General features: G+C 40.0%; 8 protein-coding genes across 8 annotated transcripts; 7 read left to right on the top strand and 1 right to left on the bottom strand.

Moving 5' to 3' along the window:
• Positions 1-4,404, top strand: WALSEDRAFT_34831 (P-loop containing nucleoside triphosphate hydrolase protein; the record flags this gene model as incomplete). Its single annotated transcript, XM_006955962.1, has 7 exons — positions 1-459; positions 506-3,422; positions 3,468-3,583; positions 3,630-3,730; positions 3,774-3,992; positions 4,038-4,167; positions 4,211-4,404. 7 exons carry the CDS (start codon positions 1-3, stop codon positions 4,400-4,402), a joined length of 4,134 nt encoding a protein of 1,377 aa, XP_006956024.1.
• Positions 4,405-4,796: 392 nt separating this feature from the next.
• Positions 4,797-6,900, top strand: WALSEDRAFT_59141 (putative amidophosphoribosyltransferase). The gene is made up of 4 exons (XM_006955961.1): positions 4,797-5,101; positions 5,144-5,310; positions 5,360-5,445; positions 5,491-6,900. Exons 1-4 carry the CDS (start codon positions 5,043-5,045, stop codon positions 6,793-6,795), a joined length of 1,617 nt encoding a protein of 538 aa, XP_006956023.1. The 5' UTR covers positions 4,797-5,042; the 3' UTR covers positions 6,796-6,900.
• A 15-nt stretch (positions 6,901-6,915) lies between these two features.
• WALSEDRAFT_30910 (hypothetical protein) lies at positions 6,916-9,559 on the top strand. Its single transcript, XM_006955960.1, has 3 exons — positions 6,916-7,194; positions 7,239-7,530; positions 7,577-9,559. Exons 1-3 carry the CDS (start codon positions 6,941-6,943, stop codon positions 9,497-9,499), a joined length of 2,469 nt encoding a protein of 822 aa, XP_006956022.1. The 5' UTR covers positions 6,916-6,940; the 3' UTR covers positions 9,500-9,559.
• Positions 9,560-9,997: 438 nt separating this feature from the next.
• Positions 9,998-10,895, top strand: WALSEDRAFT_59139 (PTPLA-domain-containing protein). The gene is made up of 3 exons (XM_006955959.1): positions 9,998-10,381; positions 10,426-10,696; positions 10,740-10,895. Exons 1-3 carry the CDS (start codon positions 10,019-10,021, stop codon positions 10,808-10,810), a joined length of 705 nt encoding a protein of 234 aa, XP_006956021.1. The 5' UTR covers positions 9,998-10,018; the 3' UTR covers positions 10,811-10,895.
• WALSEDRAFT_30908 (acyl-CoA N-acyltransferase) lies at positions 10,858-11,651 on the top strand. Its single transcript, XM_006955958.1, has 4 exons — positions 10,858-11,320; positions 11,369-11,387; positions 11,438-11,462; positions 11,509-11,651. The coding sequence occupies exons 1-4, from the start codon at positions 10,885-10,887 to the stop codon at positions 11,563-11,565; spliced, it is 537 nt and encodes a 178-aa protein (XP_006956020.1). The 5' UTR covers positions 10,858-10,884; the 3' UTR covers positions 11,566-11,651.
• WALSEDRAFT_42401 (Mo25-like protein) lies at positions 11,603-12,952 on the top strand (the record flags this gene model as incomplete). The annotated part of the gene is made up of 7 exons (XM_006955957.1): positions 11,603-11,704; positions 11,749-11,809; positions 11,857-12,251; positions 12,298-12,357; positions 12,402-12,629; positions 12,678-12,797; positions 12,845-12,952. 7 exons carry the CDS (start codon positions 11,603-11,605, stop codon positions 12,884-12,886), a joined length of 1,008 nt encoding a protein of 335 aa, XP_006956019.1. The 3' UTR covers positions 12,887-12,952.
• A 38-nt stretch (positions 12,953-12,990) lies between these two features.
• WALSEDRAFT_34813 (GAF domain-like protein) lies at positions 12,991-14,012 on the top strand (the record flags this gene model as incomplete). Its single annotated transcript, XM_006955956.1, has 3 exons — positions 12,991-13,098; positions 13,145-13,217; positions 13,266-14,012. The coding sequence occupies 3 exons, from the start codon at positions 12,991-12,993 to the stop codon at positions 13,619-13,621; spliced, it is 537 nt and encodes a 178-aa protein (XP_006956018.1). The 3' UTR covers positions 13,622-14,012.
• WALSEDRAFT_34808 (hypothetical protein) lies at positions 13,001-15,243 on the bottom strand (the record flags this gene model as incomplete). The annotated part of the gene is made up of 6 exons (XM_006955955.1): positions 13,001-13,098; positions 13,145-13,217; positions 13,266-14,012; positions 14,060-14,099; positions 14,145-14,264; positions 14,311-15,243. The coding sequence occupies 4 exons, from the start codon at positions 15,241-15,243 to the stop codon at positions 13,660-13,662; spliced, it is 1,446 nt and encodes a 481-aa protein (XP_006956017.1). The 3' UTR covers positions 13,001-13,098; positions 13,145-13,217; positions 13,266-13,659.
• Between the last annotated feature and the right edge of the window lie 76 nt (positions 15,244-15,319).

The raw sequence follows: 15,319 nt of genomic DNA, 5'->3' as shown, positions 1-15,319 counted from the left end.
ATGCCAAAGAAACGCTCGCTTAAGCCAGTGAATAGAGGGTTTGCGACGACCTCAGTGCAGAAAAAAGTAGAAGAACCTAAGGCTGTAGAAGATACACCATCTACGCCTGCACCGCCAAGCAGACCAGCTACACCACCGTCTACGAGTCAGCAGGCGATAGAAGATGACAACGTGCAGCAGTTCTACCTTAAAGTACTCAAAGATGTAGAAAGAAATATAAAATCTATCGATTACGATCGTAAATTGGCTAAACAACTGCCATCTCTTGAGATAGACAATATCAACTATCAGGAATTACAGCCATCTTTTAGTAGTGACGATACAGAGAATACGGAGAAGCTATTTATTAAGCTGGGTATCACTTACAACACTCTCAAGAGGTTAGGATTCAGCCACGACTCAATAATCTCTGCCTTCAACTCGACGAATTCATTCGATCTCCAAAATGCTCTTGTTTGGGTGGGTAGTCATTCTCTATAATGACAACAGCTAATAGAATACGCAGCTTGCACTCAACATTCCCGATGACGAACTTAATACGACTGCTTATACTACTATTCCACCATCACCACCAAAACCACTTCCAATGCCTTCGCCAGCATCAGCATCATCGCCTAAGAAGACCCCGAGCAGTGCATCGACTTCAACGACACCCTCCAAGCAGTCGAAGCCATCACAACCGATCCCACAGATCGCACTATCGGATGATGACCAGCTCGATCCTACAAACGCATACGTCCGTTTCAAACTTCAACTTGATGACGCTGAACGCGCCGCTGGAATCGTGAAGAAGAAGAAGAAGTCGAAGACAGACGATTGCTCTGATCCACAAGTTATAGCGCTCCGGGCTATAGTCGAGGAGCTCCAGGGGATGTATCTCTTTGATAAGAAGGAGGCAGACAATGCTTATAAAGAGCATAGAAGTGAACTCGACAAGCAGCTTCTCCAAGAGCGTCTGAAACAGCCTCAACAACCACAAGGATTACCAGCAGAGGAGAAGGAGAAGGAAAAAGAAAAAGAGAAGCCTACCACACCCCCAGCTGATGAAAGCGTGGGTGATCTTTTCAAGGAAGAAGAGCAAGAAGAACTCACAACTGACGGAAAACCAATGCCTGTTGTTGAAATGACACTCCCAAGGCAAATATCTGCTCGTTCAATGCCAAGAACGATAGTAGAAGAAACCACCTTGAAGATTGACAAGTCAGCTCAATCCTATTTCCAAGTTATCTCGAAAGGATCTCGGGCTGTGAGAGCGTCAGGACTGATCCAATGGGGTGTTGAATATCAGTATGCCCGTGATGAATATGAAATGATTGACATTGGCTGTCAGAATGACATACAAGCAATCAATTACACCGCCTTGATACTACTTCATGCGGTATACCTCAAACATCCAGCAGCTTGTACGTTCAAACCATCACAATTCCCTGCATCTTTCCAAAACTTGTGGAATGAACTTGAAGAAAAGCGCAAAGTTATTGAGATTACAAGGCAGAGTGAAGAGTACAAGATGTTGAAGCAATATTTTGACGAGAAAATGGAAGCTACACCTTCCAAGAGCCGCTCTACACCACGACCAACGAAGACTGTAGGGATGGACGTAGAATCACCTTTGTCTAAAGCCGAGGGTACTCAAGTCGATACGAAGCTACAAAAAGACTTCGAAAAGAGACAGCAAACAGATGCTTACCAAACTATGTTACAAGCTAGGAATGCACTCCCAATCGCGGCTTATCGTCAGACTATCCTGGATACTATTGATTCTTCACAAGTTATGGTACTTAGTGGTGAAACCGGTTGTGGTAAATCGACTCAACTTCCTGCGTTCATTCTTGAAGACGCTCTTAGCAAAGGTCAAAAATGTAAGATTTACTGTACAGAACCAAGACGTATCTCTGCTATCTCCCTCGGTTCTAGAGTATCAGTCGAACTGGGTGAAAAACCAGGAATGGTTGGTGGTCCAGAATCATTAGTTGGATATGCTGTTAGATTGGAGAGTCACATTGGAAAATCGACTAAACTTGTCTATGCAACTAATGGTATAGCATTGAGGATGTTGGAATCAAGCAATGGTACAGACGGTAAAAGTGCGTTCGACGATCTCACCCACATCATCATTGATGAAGTCCATGAACGCTCAATTGAGTCTGATTTCTTGCTCATCGTTCTGAAGTCTCTCCTTCAACAACACAAAAATCTCAAGGTCATCCTGATGAGTGCAACTGTCGACTCTGAGAAGATAAGTGCATACTTTGGCGGATGCCCAGTCATAAGTGTTCCAGGTAGAACATTCCCTGTCGAAGTTCGTTACTTGGAGGATGCCATAGAGTTTAGTGGCTTTAAAGTCGATGAAACTTCACCATATGCTCGCAACCGTTATGACAAAATAGCCAATAAAGGCAAATCACAATTGACAGAGTGGAATGATGATGATGATGATGATGAGAACAACAGTGGTACATCGACACCAAAAGATCAGAGTATTACTCCGACGCTACCTAAGATTAGTGAAGAGACATTTGCAACTCTCAACCATCTCAATGAGTATCTCATTCCGTATGATTTGATTGTCAAAACGCTAGAAAGACTCTGTACAGATGGACAGTGGATTCAATATTCTAATGCTACTCTTATTTTCATGTCTGGTATGGCTGAGATTAGGCGTATGAACGACATGCTCCAAGAACATCCACTATTTGGTGATGCTGCTCAATTTAGCATTTATCCATTGCATTCTAGCATCGCAACTGACAAACAAGGTGCGGTATTTGATATACCACCACCTGGTGTTCGCAAAATAGTCATTGCTACAAATATTGCAGAAACTGGTATAACTATTCCAGACGTCACATGCGTTATTGATACTGGTAGACATCGTGAAATGCGTTTCGACGAAAAGAGGCAAATCTCACGTCTCTTGGACTGCTTTATCGCCAAGTCAAATGCTAAGCAAAGAAGAGGTAGAGCTGGTAGAGTTAGAGAGGGATTATGTTTCCATCTTTTCACTCGCGATAGATTTGAGAACAAACTTTCTGATCACCCTCTACCAGAAATGACTCGTCTTTCACTCCAGGATCTCGCATTGAGGATTAAGATCATGAATGTCCAGATTGGATCATCGATAGAGGACGTTCTTATGCGAGCACTCGATCCACCAACTTCAATAAACGTTCAAAGAGCAATTTCATCACTTATTGAAGTCAAAGCACTTAGGTCAAATGAGGATATCACTCCGATGGGCAGAATTCTTTCAAGACTCCCTGTTGATGTACACATCGGAAAGTTTTTACTCTTTGCTGTTGTTTTTGGTTGTCTTGATTCTGCCCTCACAATAGCAGCGACGCTGAACTCTAAATCACCGTTCGTTACGCCTTTCGGTCAAGAAGTTGAAGCCATGAACGCCAAGAAGGCTTACAATGATGGTGAGTAGATCGATAGTGCGAGGTTATATGCTGAATAAATATTAGGAAATTCTGATTTCGTTGTGATTGTGAAGGCCTACAATGGCTGGAAGCAGGCATTACAAAACCAAGGCTGGGCATTTATGAAGAGATACTGCGACCAGAACTACTTGAGTCTTCAAGTGAGTAACATTCTCTGTGAAAGCGTCGAGCTAACAACAACACCAGAATCTCCAGTCAATTGAAGAATTGAGGATACAATTAATGTCATACCTTGTTGATGCGAACTTCGTAACACTCAATCCAAAACAAATTCGTGAACTAAATGCGTAGGTCGTACACTTATACCTACTTTCAAGCTGACTGTTTTAGTGCTCGCATGGTCAGGACCGGAAGAGGATCTATAAGATTCTTCGAAACTCCAGAAGATCTCAACCATAATGCTGGAGATTACTCGATATTACATGCTGCTATTGCAGCGGGATTATTCCCAAAACTGATATCGCTAGACTGGCATACGAAAACTATGAAGACTATACAGAACAATGCGATAGTCTCTATACACCCTTCATCGCCAAACTCAAAGATAAGGTGTGTAAATATCTGTTTATTGGTTGTTAGCTAATGAAACTGCAGATGGCAAGAGTTTGGTTCATCATTTTTATGTTATTTCACATTATTGCAATCGAAGAAGCTCTATGCTCACGAGGTTGCTCCGATTGATATCATGGCATTGGCACTAATGTGCGGCGACTTAGATCTAAAGGTAGGTTTATCACTTATTATAAGATGTAGCTAAGAATCCGCAGATCGCTTCGAATACCGTACAAATTCATAATAAGGTTAAGATTCACCTTGATCTACGTACCTGTGCAGTTATCGCATGTCTCCGTGAGGGCGCTCAGGCAGCGATCAACGCTAAGATTAGAGGAAAGGAATGGTCAAGTTATCAAAATCACACATTTGGAATTGCATTGGACGTCTTAAAAGGCTTACATTAATGTATTTATCTAATAGATTTATGTGGACTCTAATTCTCAGCCGGTGTGTGCTTTCATCGTGAAGAATCCTATCTCACAAATGTGATAGTATAGATACTGTAAGTAAGACATCGCATAACCATACTGCAGTAGCTGTACCAAGAATGAAGGTAATGCTAAGTAAACTAATCGCAATGCAATGTCAGAGCTAATTTAATTGTGTGTATCTTCGCACGCTTAGGCAAAGGAAAAATACCATTGGTTTCTCATCTAGCGCCAATCTGAGCAATTTCCAGACTAATGACACCTGTTTGTAACTATACATAGTTCCAGTGTGTACCATTACAAGCTAACCGCTTCCTCCAATCATCGTGTCTTTAAATGGAATATCTAATATCGTGGGGTAATAAAACATGCGATTAGAATGCTATCCCTAGCAAAACTGTCGTAACTATATCGTCCTTCGCGTTCTTGTCCGAACCAAGTTGAAGATTTCCCGAAACGATCGAGGAAGACAGTGGAATGGCTAATAAGATTGTATTATATGAGTTATATACTAAAAATATACGAGCAAAACATCTTCAGACAATTTTTTAATAGGAACTGAGCTGTCGACGTCTTCTTTCTTCACAATCAGCAGCACATCCAGATAAAATAAGAAATGTGTGGTATAATTGGTCTGGTTTTGCAGGATACCAATGTAGCCGTATCCCCAGAGCTGTAGGCTATTTTATACACTACCGCTTCAGCTGACTAGCTTAGCGCTGAGGGTCTCTCTCTTTTGCAGCATAGAGGACAGGATGCTTGCGGTATCATCACATGTGGTCCACGTGGTAGATTACACCAAGTTAAGTCTAACGGTATGGTCCGTGATGTTTTCGACAACCAAGCCATTTCAACTCTCCGTGGATGCATGGGTATTGGTCATGGTGAGAAATCTTCCTTTTTTTATTGAGGCGTCTACTAACAACAATCTAGTAAGATACCCAACTGCTGGTTCTTCAGCTCAGTCTGAAGCTCAACCTTTTTATGTCAACAGCCCTTACGGTATCACTTTTGCTCACGTAAGATTCTTCTCTTTTTGTGAAGTGAAGCTAACAAAGTTTTAGAACGGAAATCTGATTAATACAAATGAACTTAGACATTTCCTCGATCAAGATGCTCACAGACACATCAACACTGACTCTGACACTGAGGTCTTACTCAACATTTTCGCAGACAACCTTCAACAAACTGGTAAATTCCGTATCAATGAGGAGGATATCTTCGCAGCAGTCAAGGATTTGACACGCCAATGTAAAGGTGCTTATGCTTGTGTCGCTATGATTGCTGGTTTCGGTATCGTCGCATTCAGAGATCCTAACGGTATTAGACCACTCGGATATGGTGTCAGAGCAGCTGGTGAACCAGTAAACGGTATTATTTCACCACAAGGTGACAAGCAAAAGACTGGTTTGGACTACGTCTTCTCATCCGAGTCTGTCGTCTCAGATGCACTTGGATTCTCTGATTGGGTCGACGTCAAGCCAGGTGAATGTATGATTGTCACAAGACACTCAGTCGCAAGAAGACAAGTAGCTGAACCAGCTGTCTTCGCACCAGATATCTTCGAATATGTTTACTTTGCCAGACCAGACTCTGTCATCGATGGTATCAGCGTTTATCGCAGCAGAATGTCGATGGGAGACACTCTCGCTGATGAAGTTAGAAAGCAATTACATGGTAGCAACACGGTCGATGTTGTTATTCCAGTCCCAGATACTTCAAGAGTAGCAGCTTTGCAACTCGCACAAAACCTTCACATTCCATATAGAGAAGGTTTCGTTAAGAATCGTTACGTCGGTCGTACATTCATCATGCCTGGTCAGCAACAACGTAGAAAGAATGTACGTCGTAAGTTAAATGCGATGGCATTAGAATTCTCAGGCAAGAATGTTTTGCTTGTTGATGATTCTATCGTCAGAGGTACTACATCAAAGGAAATTATCCAAATGGCTCGTGATGCAGGTGCGAAGAACGTATTCATGGCTTCATGTGCACCAGCTATTAGATATTCTAACGTTTATGGTATTGATATGCCAAACCGTAAAGAGTTGGTTGCACACGGACGTACAGAACAACAGGTCGCTGACTACATTGGTGCCGATAAGGTTGTATTCCAAACACTCGAGGGCTTGATTCAATCATGCAGCAGTCTCAATGAAGATATAAAGAACTTCGACTGCTCAGTTTTCACTGGACAGTACATCACCGGTGGCGTAGATGTTGCATACTTGGAACACCTTGAGAACCTCCGTGCAGACAATGTAAAGCACAAAGTTGAATCTGTCGAGACATCATTCACATCACTCGGTTGCTCCGGACCAATGAATGGTGCAGACGATAACATTGGATTGGCTAATCAACGTCGTTAAAATTTTACTTTCTTTCGGGATTTGATTTAGAAAAAATAGAATAAATCAATTGATTGTAAACTTAGTATAAAATGTATAAAATTCGTTAAATAAATTTATATTCTGACATGTCCGTAACTTGTAAAGTATCAGTCAAGAGGCAGCGATGAAGTTGTCATTGCTACCGCTGATAGCCTGTACACTAGCCTACAGTATAAAGAATCCAGTAGAGAAAAACTATGAGAGCCACGATTACTACGTATTGCAGAGTCATATCGACAGCTCAGAGATAGAAATAGCAGCTATCGAAGAACTATTTGGTATGGAATTCGTAGAAAACGTCGGCGAACTGGACAACCATCATTTATTTAAGATTCCTAAGGGTCATTCATTCCTTATAGACGATTTCCACTCTCATTTGTGAGTTCCTACTAGGGAAACTATCGTGAAACTTACGATAACAGGCACAAGAGAAACAACAACCAGTTTAGGTCTATCACTCAACAGACTCCCCGCCATAAATTGCACAAAAGAGCCCCAGTTTTACCCATCACTGAATCACGTATTGTCGCAGCAGCACTCGATATCAACGACCCAATCTTCTCAGATCAGTGGCATCTGGTAAATGATAAGAAGTCTGAACACTCTATCAACGTCGCACCCGTTTGGAGCCAGGGTATCAAAGGACAAGGCGTTAAAGTCGCTGTCGTGGATGACGGTCTCGATATGCATTCAAAAGATTTAGCCCCTACTTTCGTATGTTTATATCTCTCTCTAATCATTCTTTTTTGACAGAAAACAGTTTGCTGAGGGTTCTTGGGATTTCAATGATCATACCGCATTACCTGAGCCTCGCTTAAGAGAAGACTCACACGGTACACGCTGTGCAGGTGAAATTGCAGCTGCTAGAAATGATGTTTGTGGTGTTGGTGTAGCCTATGAAGCTCAAGTCGCAGGTATTCGTATTCTCTCAACACCAATATCAGATGCAGATGAAGCCACAGCTTTAAACTATGGATATCAACTCAATGACATTTACTCTTGCTCCTGGGGTCCACCTGACGATGGTAGATCAGTGGAAGCCCCTAGCGATTTGATTGCAAAGGCTTTCGTTAATGGTGTACAGAGAGGTAGATCAGGTAAAGGTTCGCTTTTCGTCTTCGCTTCTGGAAATGGTGCTGCTAGTGATGATCAATGTAACTTTGATGGTTACACTAACAGTATTTATTCGATAACTGTCGCTGCTATCAGTAGAGAGGGTCTTCATCCATATTATTCAGAAGCATGTACCGCCAATCTTGTTGTCACATATAGTTCTGGTAATGGTGGTACAATTCATACTACGGATGTTGGTACAAATACTTGTACGGATAGACATGGTGGTACTTCTGCAGCAGCACCTATTGCAGCGGGTATCTACGCCTTGGTATTGCAAGTAAGACCTGATTTAACCTGGAGAGATCTTCAACACCTTTCTGTGCAAACTGCTGAACCTATTAACCTTGAAGAAGACGGTTGGGCAGTTACTGCAGCTGGAAGAATGTACAACAATGCCTACGGTTATGGTAAATTAAACACTGAAAAGATTGTTGAAGCTGCACGCAATCACCAACTCGTCAAGCCTCAAGCTTGGTATGAAGGTCCAATCGTTCATGTACCAAATGCTACTGACATGATCGGTCAACCTTTGAGTGAAAATTGGTACGAAAGTAAATTCCATTTATCAGAGAAGCGTATGCGTCAGCATAATCTTGAACGTTTGGAGCATATCACCACAACTGTTTGGATTGATCATGAAAGAAGAGGTGATATCGAAGTTGAACTTATTAGTCCAAATAATGTTAAGAGTGTTTTGGCAAAAGTTAGAAGATATGATGGTGCCGCCGAAGGTCTTAATGGATGGAAATTCATGTCTACAAAGCATTGGGATGAGAATCCAGTCGGTGATTGGACAATCAGAGTCAAAGATGGATTCCATCCAACAAAGCATGGTAATTTCACAGCCTGGTCTATCGGATTTTGGGGTGAGGCAGAAGACGCTAGCAAAGCAGTCGATTATGTTCTTCCTTTTGAAAGACCAAAAGGCGAACTTGAAGACGATGATGATGATGATGATGATGATGAAACATTATCAACTGGAACACCAAGTCATAGCACTAGTTCTCCTCCTACTCATCAAAAACCAAAACCAACTGATCATCTCCCTGATGACCATCATCAAGCTGGCGAAGAAGTTCCTGAAACGTCGTATACCCCAACACCAGATGAAGGATATTTGGAGAATTCATCATTTTTGTTGAATCACCAAACTTGGCTTATTGGCGCTGCAATTCTTGGATTAGCAGTTGTTGGCGCAACAGGTACAATTTGGTTCATTAGACGCAAGAAAGCTCAAGAACTCGCACGTGCAGATGAAGATAGCCGTGGTGTATATGCATCATTAAACCCGGGAGGAAATGATAGTCATAGAATGACAGAATTCCCTTCGAATAATGGCGGCAGAACCCGTGAATTATATGATGCTTTCAAGTTAGCTGATAGTGATTCTGAAGAAGAGGAAGAAGCTGAGAATCAGGATGAACATGAGTACAGAGATGATGATGAGGAGAATGACAACAATGAGGGTGATGAATCTCAGGTCTTGTTTGACAATGACAACGACAATGGCAATGGTAATGATAACCACGACGAAACAAGTCCTTGGGATGATCACGAGCAACGGTAATTTTAGGGTTGCTTTGCACAGTTGTTTGTATTAGACAATTTCGATATTATTAATCTTTTTTTTCTGCCAATCGACATCAATGTTTTCTCCATTTCCTGGCGTGCCATTTGAGATATGCAAACTTCAGAAAAGGTGCATTTCGATTATGCTAGATATCTCTTACTGTAATAAAGATAGTGATACTGTACTGATAAGTTTTACTTAATGAGCTCTCCCTATGATGGTCGTCGACAACAGCGTGAACTATTTGAGACGAGAGAAGATTAGGATATACGCTCCTGCAACCTTAAAAAACTACACATTGCCATATTCCTTGTAGATTACGCTGCATTGTTTAGCTGAATGTCTATTCCCTTCTCATACACTGCGATACTCTTGTAAATATCAAGTATTTTGGTTGTGCGTGTGAAATACAACTGGATATAGCCCAATTATAGTAAATGTGCATTTAAATCTGCTTTAACTTGCCATTCAACTGCCCAATTATACGTTTTATACCTCTTGCACTTGAACTTTGATATGGGTGGTGGTATAAAGTTCTACTTAGCACTATTTAATGCAGTATCTACATTAGGATGGACTGCTGTGTTAGCTTTAACAATAAAGCATCTCTACGATGGAAACGTTACCGTTCCAGTGCAGGAATCACCAGTAACATACTTTAAGAGCGCATTTAACAGCCAATTCTGCGGTGAACTTCTCTCAAAAGCACGCACTACGTATTTTGATATTGGTAGTATCGTACAATTCGTACAAAGTATCGCTATTCTTGAGGTTGTGCACGTTATCATTGGCTTCGTGCGTTCACCACTTCCAACCACAGCAATGCAAGTAGCTAGCAGACTTTACATCGTATACTACATTGCGCCATTGTTTGTTCAAGTGAGTTAGATTGCATTTATGCTAACTGTCTGACGTTATATGAGGCCCAATATAACTTTGTCTACACGACGATGATAATTGCGTGGTCATTGACAGAAATTATCAGATACTCATTCTACACTACGTCACTCGTTGGATGTAAATCAAGCGTACTCAATTGGTTGAGATACACGACTTTCTATGTACTCTACCCACTTGGTGCTGGTTCAGAAGCCACCTTGATCGCGTCTACGATGCCAAAAGGCTTACCAAATAACATAAACTGGCCAGCATCAGATATCATTAGATCCTGGTTCTTTATTGGTTGGTGGCCAGGTGAGATTCTCTATGTTCAGTGAAATTCTACTAACTACGATAGGATTATATATCATGTACACCCATATGATGCGTCAACGCTCAAAAGCATTATCAAAAGCTAAAACTAATTAATTTTTATTTTTACATTTTGTCAAGACATTTAGATTACCAGCTTGTCCGCCGACGCTCACGATCGAAGTGCGAAAATGGAAACGTTATTTAGTGAGAGTTTAATACCGAAGTCTGTAGCTAGCACATTACCGGCTGGATACTCTATTCGTCCGCTCTCTCCTAGCGATTACGATAATGGCCATATCAGCCTCCTCACTGTACTCACAAAAGCACCCGATCCAGGTCGTCAAGCGTACATGCAAAGGTTCTACTTTTTAAAAAATATCCCAGACACATACTTTACTATTGTTATTACGGATAATAGCGGTAAAGTCGTAGGATGTGGCACTGTTTTCCTAGAAAGGAAGTTCCTCAGGGGTCTCGGCGTTGTGGGACATATTGAGGATATCGCAGTCGATAAGAATCAACAAGGGAAATCACTAGGAAAGAAAATTATCCTAGCCCTCACTGAAATCGCTCAAGCTAGAGGTGCATATAAGGTTATTTTAGATTGCTCAAAGGAGAACATTCGTGAGTAATTGATTTTTATTTCTAATAGTTTGTATTAACAATATTTAGCATTCTATGAGAAATGCGGGTACGTCAACCTTTATTTACTTTATTTTTATATCCTGATATCACCCATAGATATGAACATAAGGAGTACGAAATGGTAAATAAAATATGAGTAATTTACGCGTTAATAACGATAATAATAGGTTTATTACACTTCCCCAGATACTGCTTATCAATCTACCTCACCTTCTAAGCTCTAAATTTATATTTCCTTGTACTTTCACTCGAACTGTCATCATGAACTTCTTCAAAGCTAGGCCGAAGACGCCTGGTGATATTGCTAAAACCTTGAAAGAATGCTTAGTAAAACTTGATAATGGTTTAGATAACCGTAAGAGGGTGCGTTGTGTATTACTACAGCTGCTCCCTTACTAATTATCTAGAATCCGGATGATATTGCAAAGTTGTTACAGCAAATGAAGCACGTATTAAATGGTGACGGTGGTGTGTTTACTCTATTAGCTTTCTATTCCTCTAATAGGTCGATCTAGACTCACACCCACAACCAGAAGCAATTGCTCAGTTAGCACAAGAAGTATACGCTTTAGATTTGCTTCAGTTACTTATAAAAAAGATTGGAAAGTTAGAATTCGAAGCTAGGAAGGAAGTCACCACGGTATTCAATTGTTTGCTTAGACGTCAGATTGGTTTGAGGTATCCCACCGTTGAATATATCCTCACTAAACCTCAAGTCTTGTTTTTAACTTTACAGGGTTATAACGATGAGGATGTCTCACTCAACACAGGTATGATTCTTCGTGAAATGCTCAGACATGAAGCTTTAGTTAAGCTCTTATTATACGATGAGGATCACTTTTATAGTTTTCCAAAGTACATAGAAACTACAACTTTCGGTGTTAGTTGTGATGCTTTTAGTAATTTCAAGGTTGGTTTATTGGTTGTGATCTTATACTCAATAACCCGGTATATAGGAATGCCTCACCCGTCACAAACAACTCGTAGCAGAATACCTCGAAACGCATTATGATAGAGTGCGTTAGTTTTACTTTAATAATCTATTCTGATTGTTATATAGTTCTTTTCTGACGATCCTAACCAATTATCTTACAACACACTCATACACTCAAACAATTATGTGACTAAGCGTCAGTCGCTCAAATTACTAGGTGAAATTCTCCTTGATAGGTCAAACTTCAACGTTATGACACGATATATCTCTTACGAGAATAACTTGAAAGTTATGATGAATTTGTTACGCGATAAGAGTCGTAACATTCAATTTGAAGCATTCCACGTCTTTAAAGTGAGTATTTTATCTTTAAAACTTTACTTTTTTAACAAAGACAATCAGGTATTCGTCGCAAACCCTAAGAAAGCACCAACTATCGCTGCAATTTTGCGTCGAAATAGAGAAAAGCTTATTGTTTTCTTGAAGGACTTCCATAACGATAAAGATGATGAAGTATTTACCGTAAGTTTTAATTACTTTATGGTATAAAAATCTAATCAATATCGTAGGACGAAAAATTGTTCTTGATACACAACATTAATGAACTTTAAGACATTTTCACCTATTTAAATAATCAATTGCTGCATTTGTACAAAGCATACATGAATCAAAATAAGCTAATCACTTCTTCGTTCATTCCGTTCATTATCAAGCAATGCCACATGCAGACGCCGCAAACATAGACTCATATAGACCAAAGCAAGAGGTTTATGATGATATTCTTACTAATTTGGATAGCTTATTAACAGGACAAACGAATTGGGTGGGTTCGCATCACTTGAGAATGCACTAGAGCTAATATCGGGTAGATTAGTAATTTATCAAACACTGCATCTATTCTATTCTGGACATTGAAAGAAATCAATAAAATTAATTGGGCTGGTGGGCGTAACATATCGATGAGATAAGCATCTGACGAAGTATATGCAGGCTTCTATATATACAACAAATCAACAAAGATATTAGAACTTGGTCCATTCCATGGTTTACCCGCCTGTCAAATCATTAAAGCTGAGTTGAACAAAGGTATTTGTGCAGATACTTTCTGTAAATCACAGCCAATTCTAGTACCAAATGTGGATGAATATCCTGGTAAACATATTGCATGCGATTCAACAACTAAATCTGAATTAGTTTTACCGGTTTTTTCATCATCCGGTACCTGCATCGGTGTTATGGATTTTGATAGTTTGGTTTTAAACGGGTTTGATGAGGTTGATAAAGTTAATATGGAGAAGATAACACATCTATTAACAGAAAAGTGCGATTTCAGTAGTCTATTATAAAAATTTCTTATACAATTTCCTTATTTCAATTAGATTATTTATGCATTAGGATTTGGCTCGGTCTCATTTTCTGGTTGCTGCTTGCGTAATGGTTTGCGGACATCAGTTTGTTCATCGTGGTTATCTTCATCACTGGCTTCACCTATATCCCAAACTACATCATCATCATCATCGTAATCATCTTTGTTTTCATTGTCATGGGATGCTTCGACGTCCCTATTACTTGACCTAACGTTCAATGGTATCTCATCATTTGTTTGTTCCTCATTTATTTCCTCCTGACTCGGTTTCTTCGCTGAAAGTAGGTAGACTCCGCTCAAAAGCAAGATTGTCGAGAATCCGATACACCATAATACCCAAGCTCTAAATGCCATTAATTGGTTCATGAAAACTTGCAAATAGTTAGATACGTAGTAGTAGTGAAATTATTTGACCCACTCAAAGTGTTTATAAATCCAATTGAAGTGTATAGACCGTACTATTAATGTGTCAGATAATAATAAAAGGTGAAACCCATTCCCACAAATATAGGAACGACCATGGTCGTATCGAAAAGCGCTAGAGCTTTGTTCAAGCATATTATTTGACCAATTGCAGTCGTGGCTAAGAGCAAGATTGTCAAGATGAACAAAGGATGAGCGAACTAAGTTGGTTAGTCTGGTTGTCATGATATTAGACTGTCTACGTACTTGATTAGCTGCTTCATTGTGAGAGAATTGCGTGGAGACAAGTTTTACAGTTGCTTTTGCTAGAATAAGACACTCTGATGCCATAATACCACCTTCAATTGCCCATACTAGACCAACTACTTTCTTTAAAGATGGATCATCGATATTTCCGACGATATTTTCAAGCGTTTTGAACATTTTTGCTCTGATAGCAGTGAAAATGAAAGTAAATTTACTAAGGAAGACTTTAATACGCGAATTAGTTGGTTGCTGATCTGTTGTTGGTGTAGCATATCCGCTTTCATCTGCTCGCCGTCTAGATATCTTCTCCAGATCTAAACCAATGACATAAATACTGAATGTACTTATGAGCAGGATAAAGAACCATAACAACCAAGCGAGACGACCCCATAATTCAATCAATACGTTAATATCGAGGAAATCACTAATTCCATCATTAACGCTACCAAAACCGACTATACCTATAACACCAACGACAATTAAGAGTGTGCCTTGTATATCTCTCTTCGTAATTGGTATATTGAGCATGTAATTAGCGATTAAGAAGTTGAATATCAGATTAGTAGATCCTAAAGGTGCGACGAATTCTGCTCTCATGTATTGCAGAGCTAACGTGGATCCAAGGAGCTGTGACAATATGTATAGCGACATACCAAGAAACCACAAAGGTCTCCTGAGATCACGCTTTTGTTGATCTTTTGGTAGTGACTGATTGCTTAAGTGATCTTTTTGTACTATATTTAAACCTATTGAGTTCATAATTGAAGCTATTAAAATAATAACCAATCCTATAAAGAATGAACCAACTTGTGAACCCGTTTTGGCCTGATTTATGGCTGTTTCATCGCTAGTATTCGGTAATTCAGCAGATGACGTATTACTCGTTAGTTTATCGACATCCCCACTCAAATCAGCTTCATCATGGCTCGACATCAGATGGTAGTGGAGAAGAAAAGAATGCGAGAGATGAATGCGCACAGACATCTGATCTCTTAATAATTTCATTAAA

Source organism: Wallemia mellicola (assembly GCF_000263375.1).
Source record: "Wallemia mellicola CBS 633.66 unplaced genomic scaffold WALSEscaffold_1, whole genome shotgun sequence".
Taxonomy (NCBI): Eukaryota; Fungi; Basidiomycota; class Wallemiomycetes; order Wallemiales; family Wallemiaceae; genus Wallemia; species Wallemia mellicola.
This window is presented reverse-complemented; position numbering and strand designations above follow the sequence as displayed.

Coding starts and splice junctions, on each gene's coding strand:
- WALSEDRAFT_59141 (XM_006955961.1), top strand. CDS start 5,043: ATGTGTGGTATAATTGGTCTGGTTTTGCAGGATACCAATGTAGCCGTA. Junction 5,102..5,143: donor GTAGCCGTATCCCCAGAGCT/GTAGGCTATTTT, acceptor TGACTAGCTTAG/CGCTGAGGGTCTCTCTCTTT. Junction 5,311..5,359: donor ATGCATGGGTATTGGTCATG/GTGAGAAATCTT, acceptor ACAACAATCTAG/TAAGATACCCAACTGCTGGT.
- WALSEDRAFT_30910 (XM_006955960.1), top strand. CDS start 6,941: ATGAAGTTGTCATTGCTACCGCTGATAGCCTGTACACTAGCCTACAGT. Junction 7,195..7,238: donor GACGATTTCCACTCTCATTT/GTGAGTTCCTAC, acceptor TTACGATAACAG/GCACAAGAGAAACAACAACC. Junction 7,531..7,576: donor AAGATTTAGCCCCTACTTTC/GTATGTTTATAT, acceptor GACAGAAAACAG/TTTGCTGAGGGTTCTTGGGA.
- WALSEDRAFT_59139 (XM_006955959.1), top strand. CDS start 10,019: ATGGGTGGTGGTATAAAGTTCTACTTAGCACTATTTAATGCAGTATCT. Junction 10,382..10,425: donor TTGCGCCATTGTTTGTTCAA/GTGAGTTAGATT, acceptor ACGTTATATGAG/GCCCAATATAACTTTGTCTA. Junction 10,697..10,739: donor CTTTATTGGTTGGTGGCCAG/GTGAGATTCTCT, acceptor TAACTACGATAG/GATTATATATCATGTACACC.
- WALSEDRAFT_30908 (XM_006955958.1), top strand. CDS start 10,885: ATGGAAACGTTATTTAGTGAGAGTTTAATACCGAAGTCTGTAGCTAGC. Junction 11,463..11,508: donor AACATAAGGAGTACGAAATG/GTAAATAAAATA, acceptor CGATAATAATAG/GTTTATTACACTTCCCCAGA.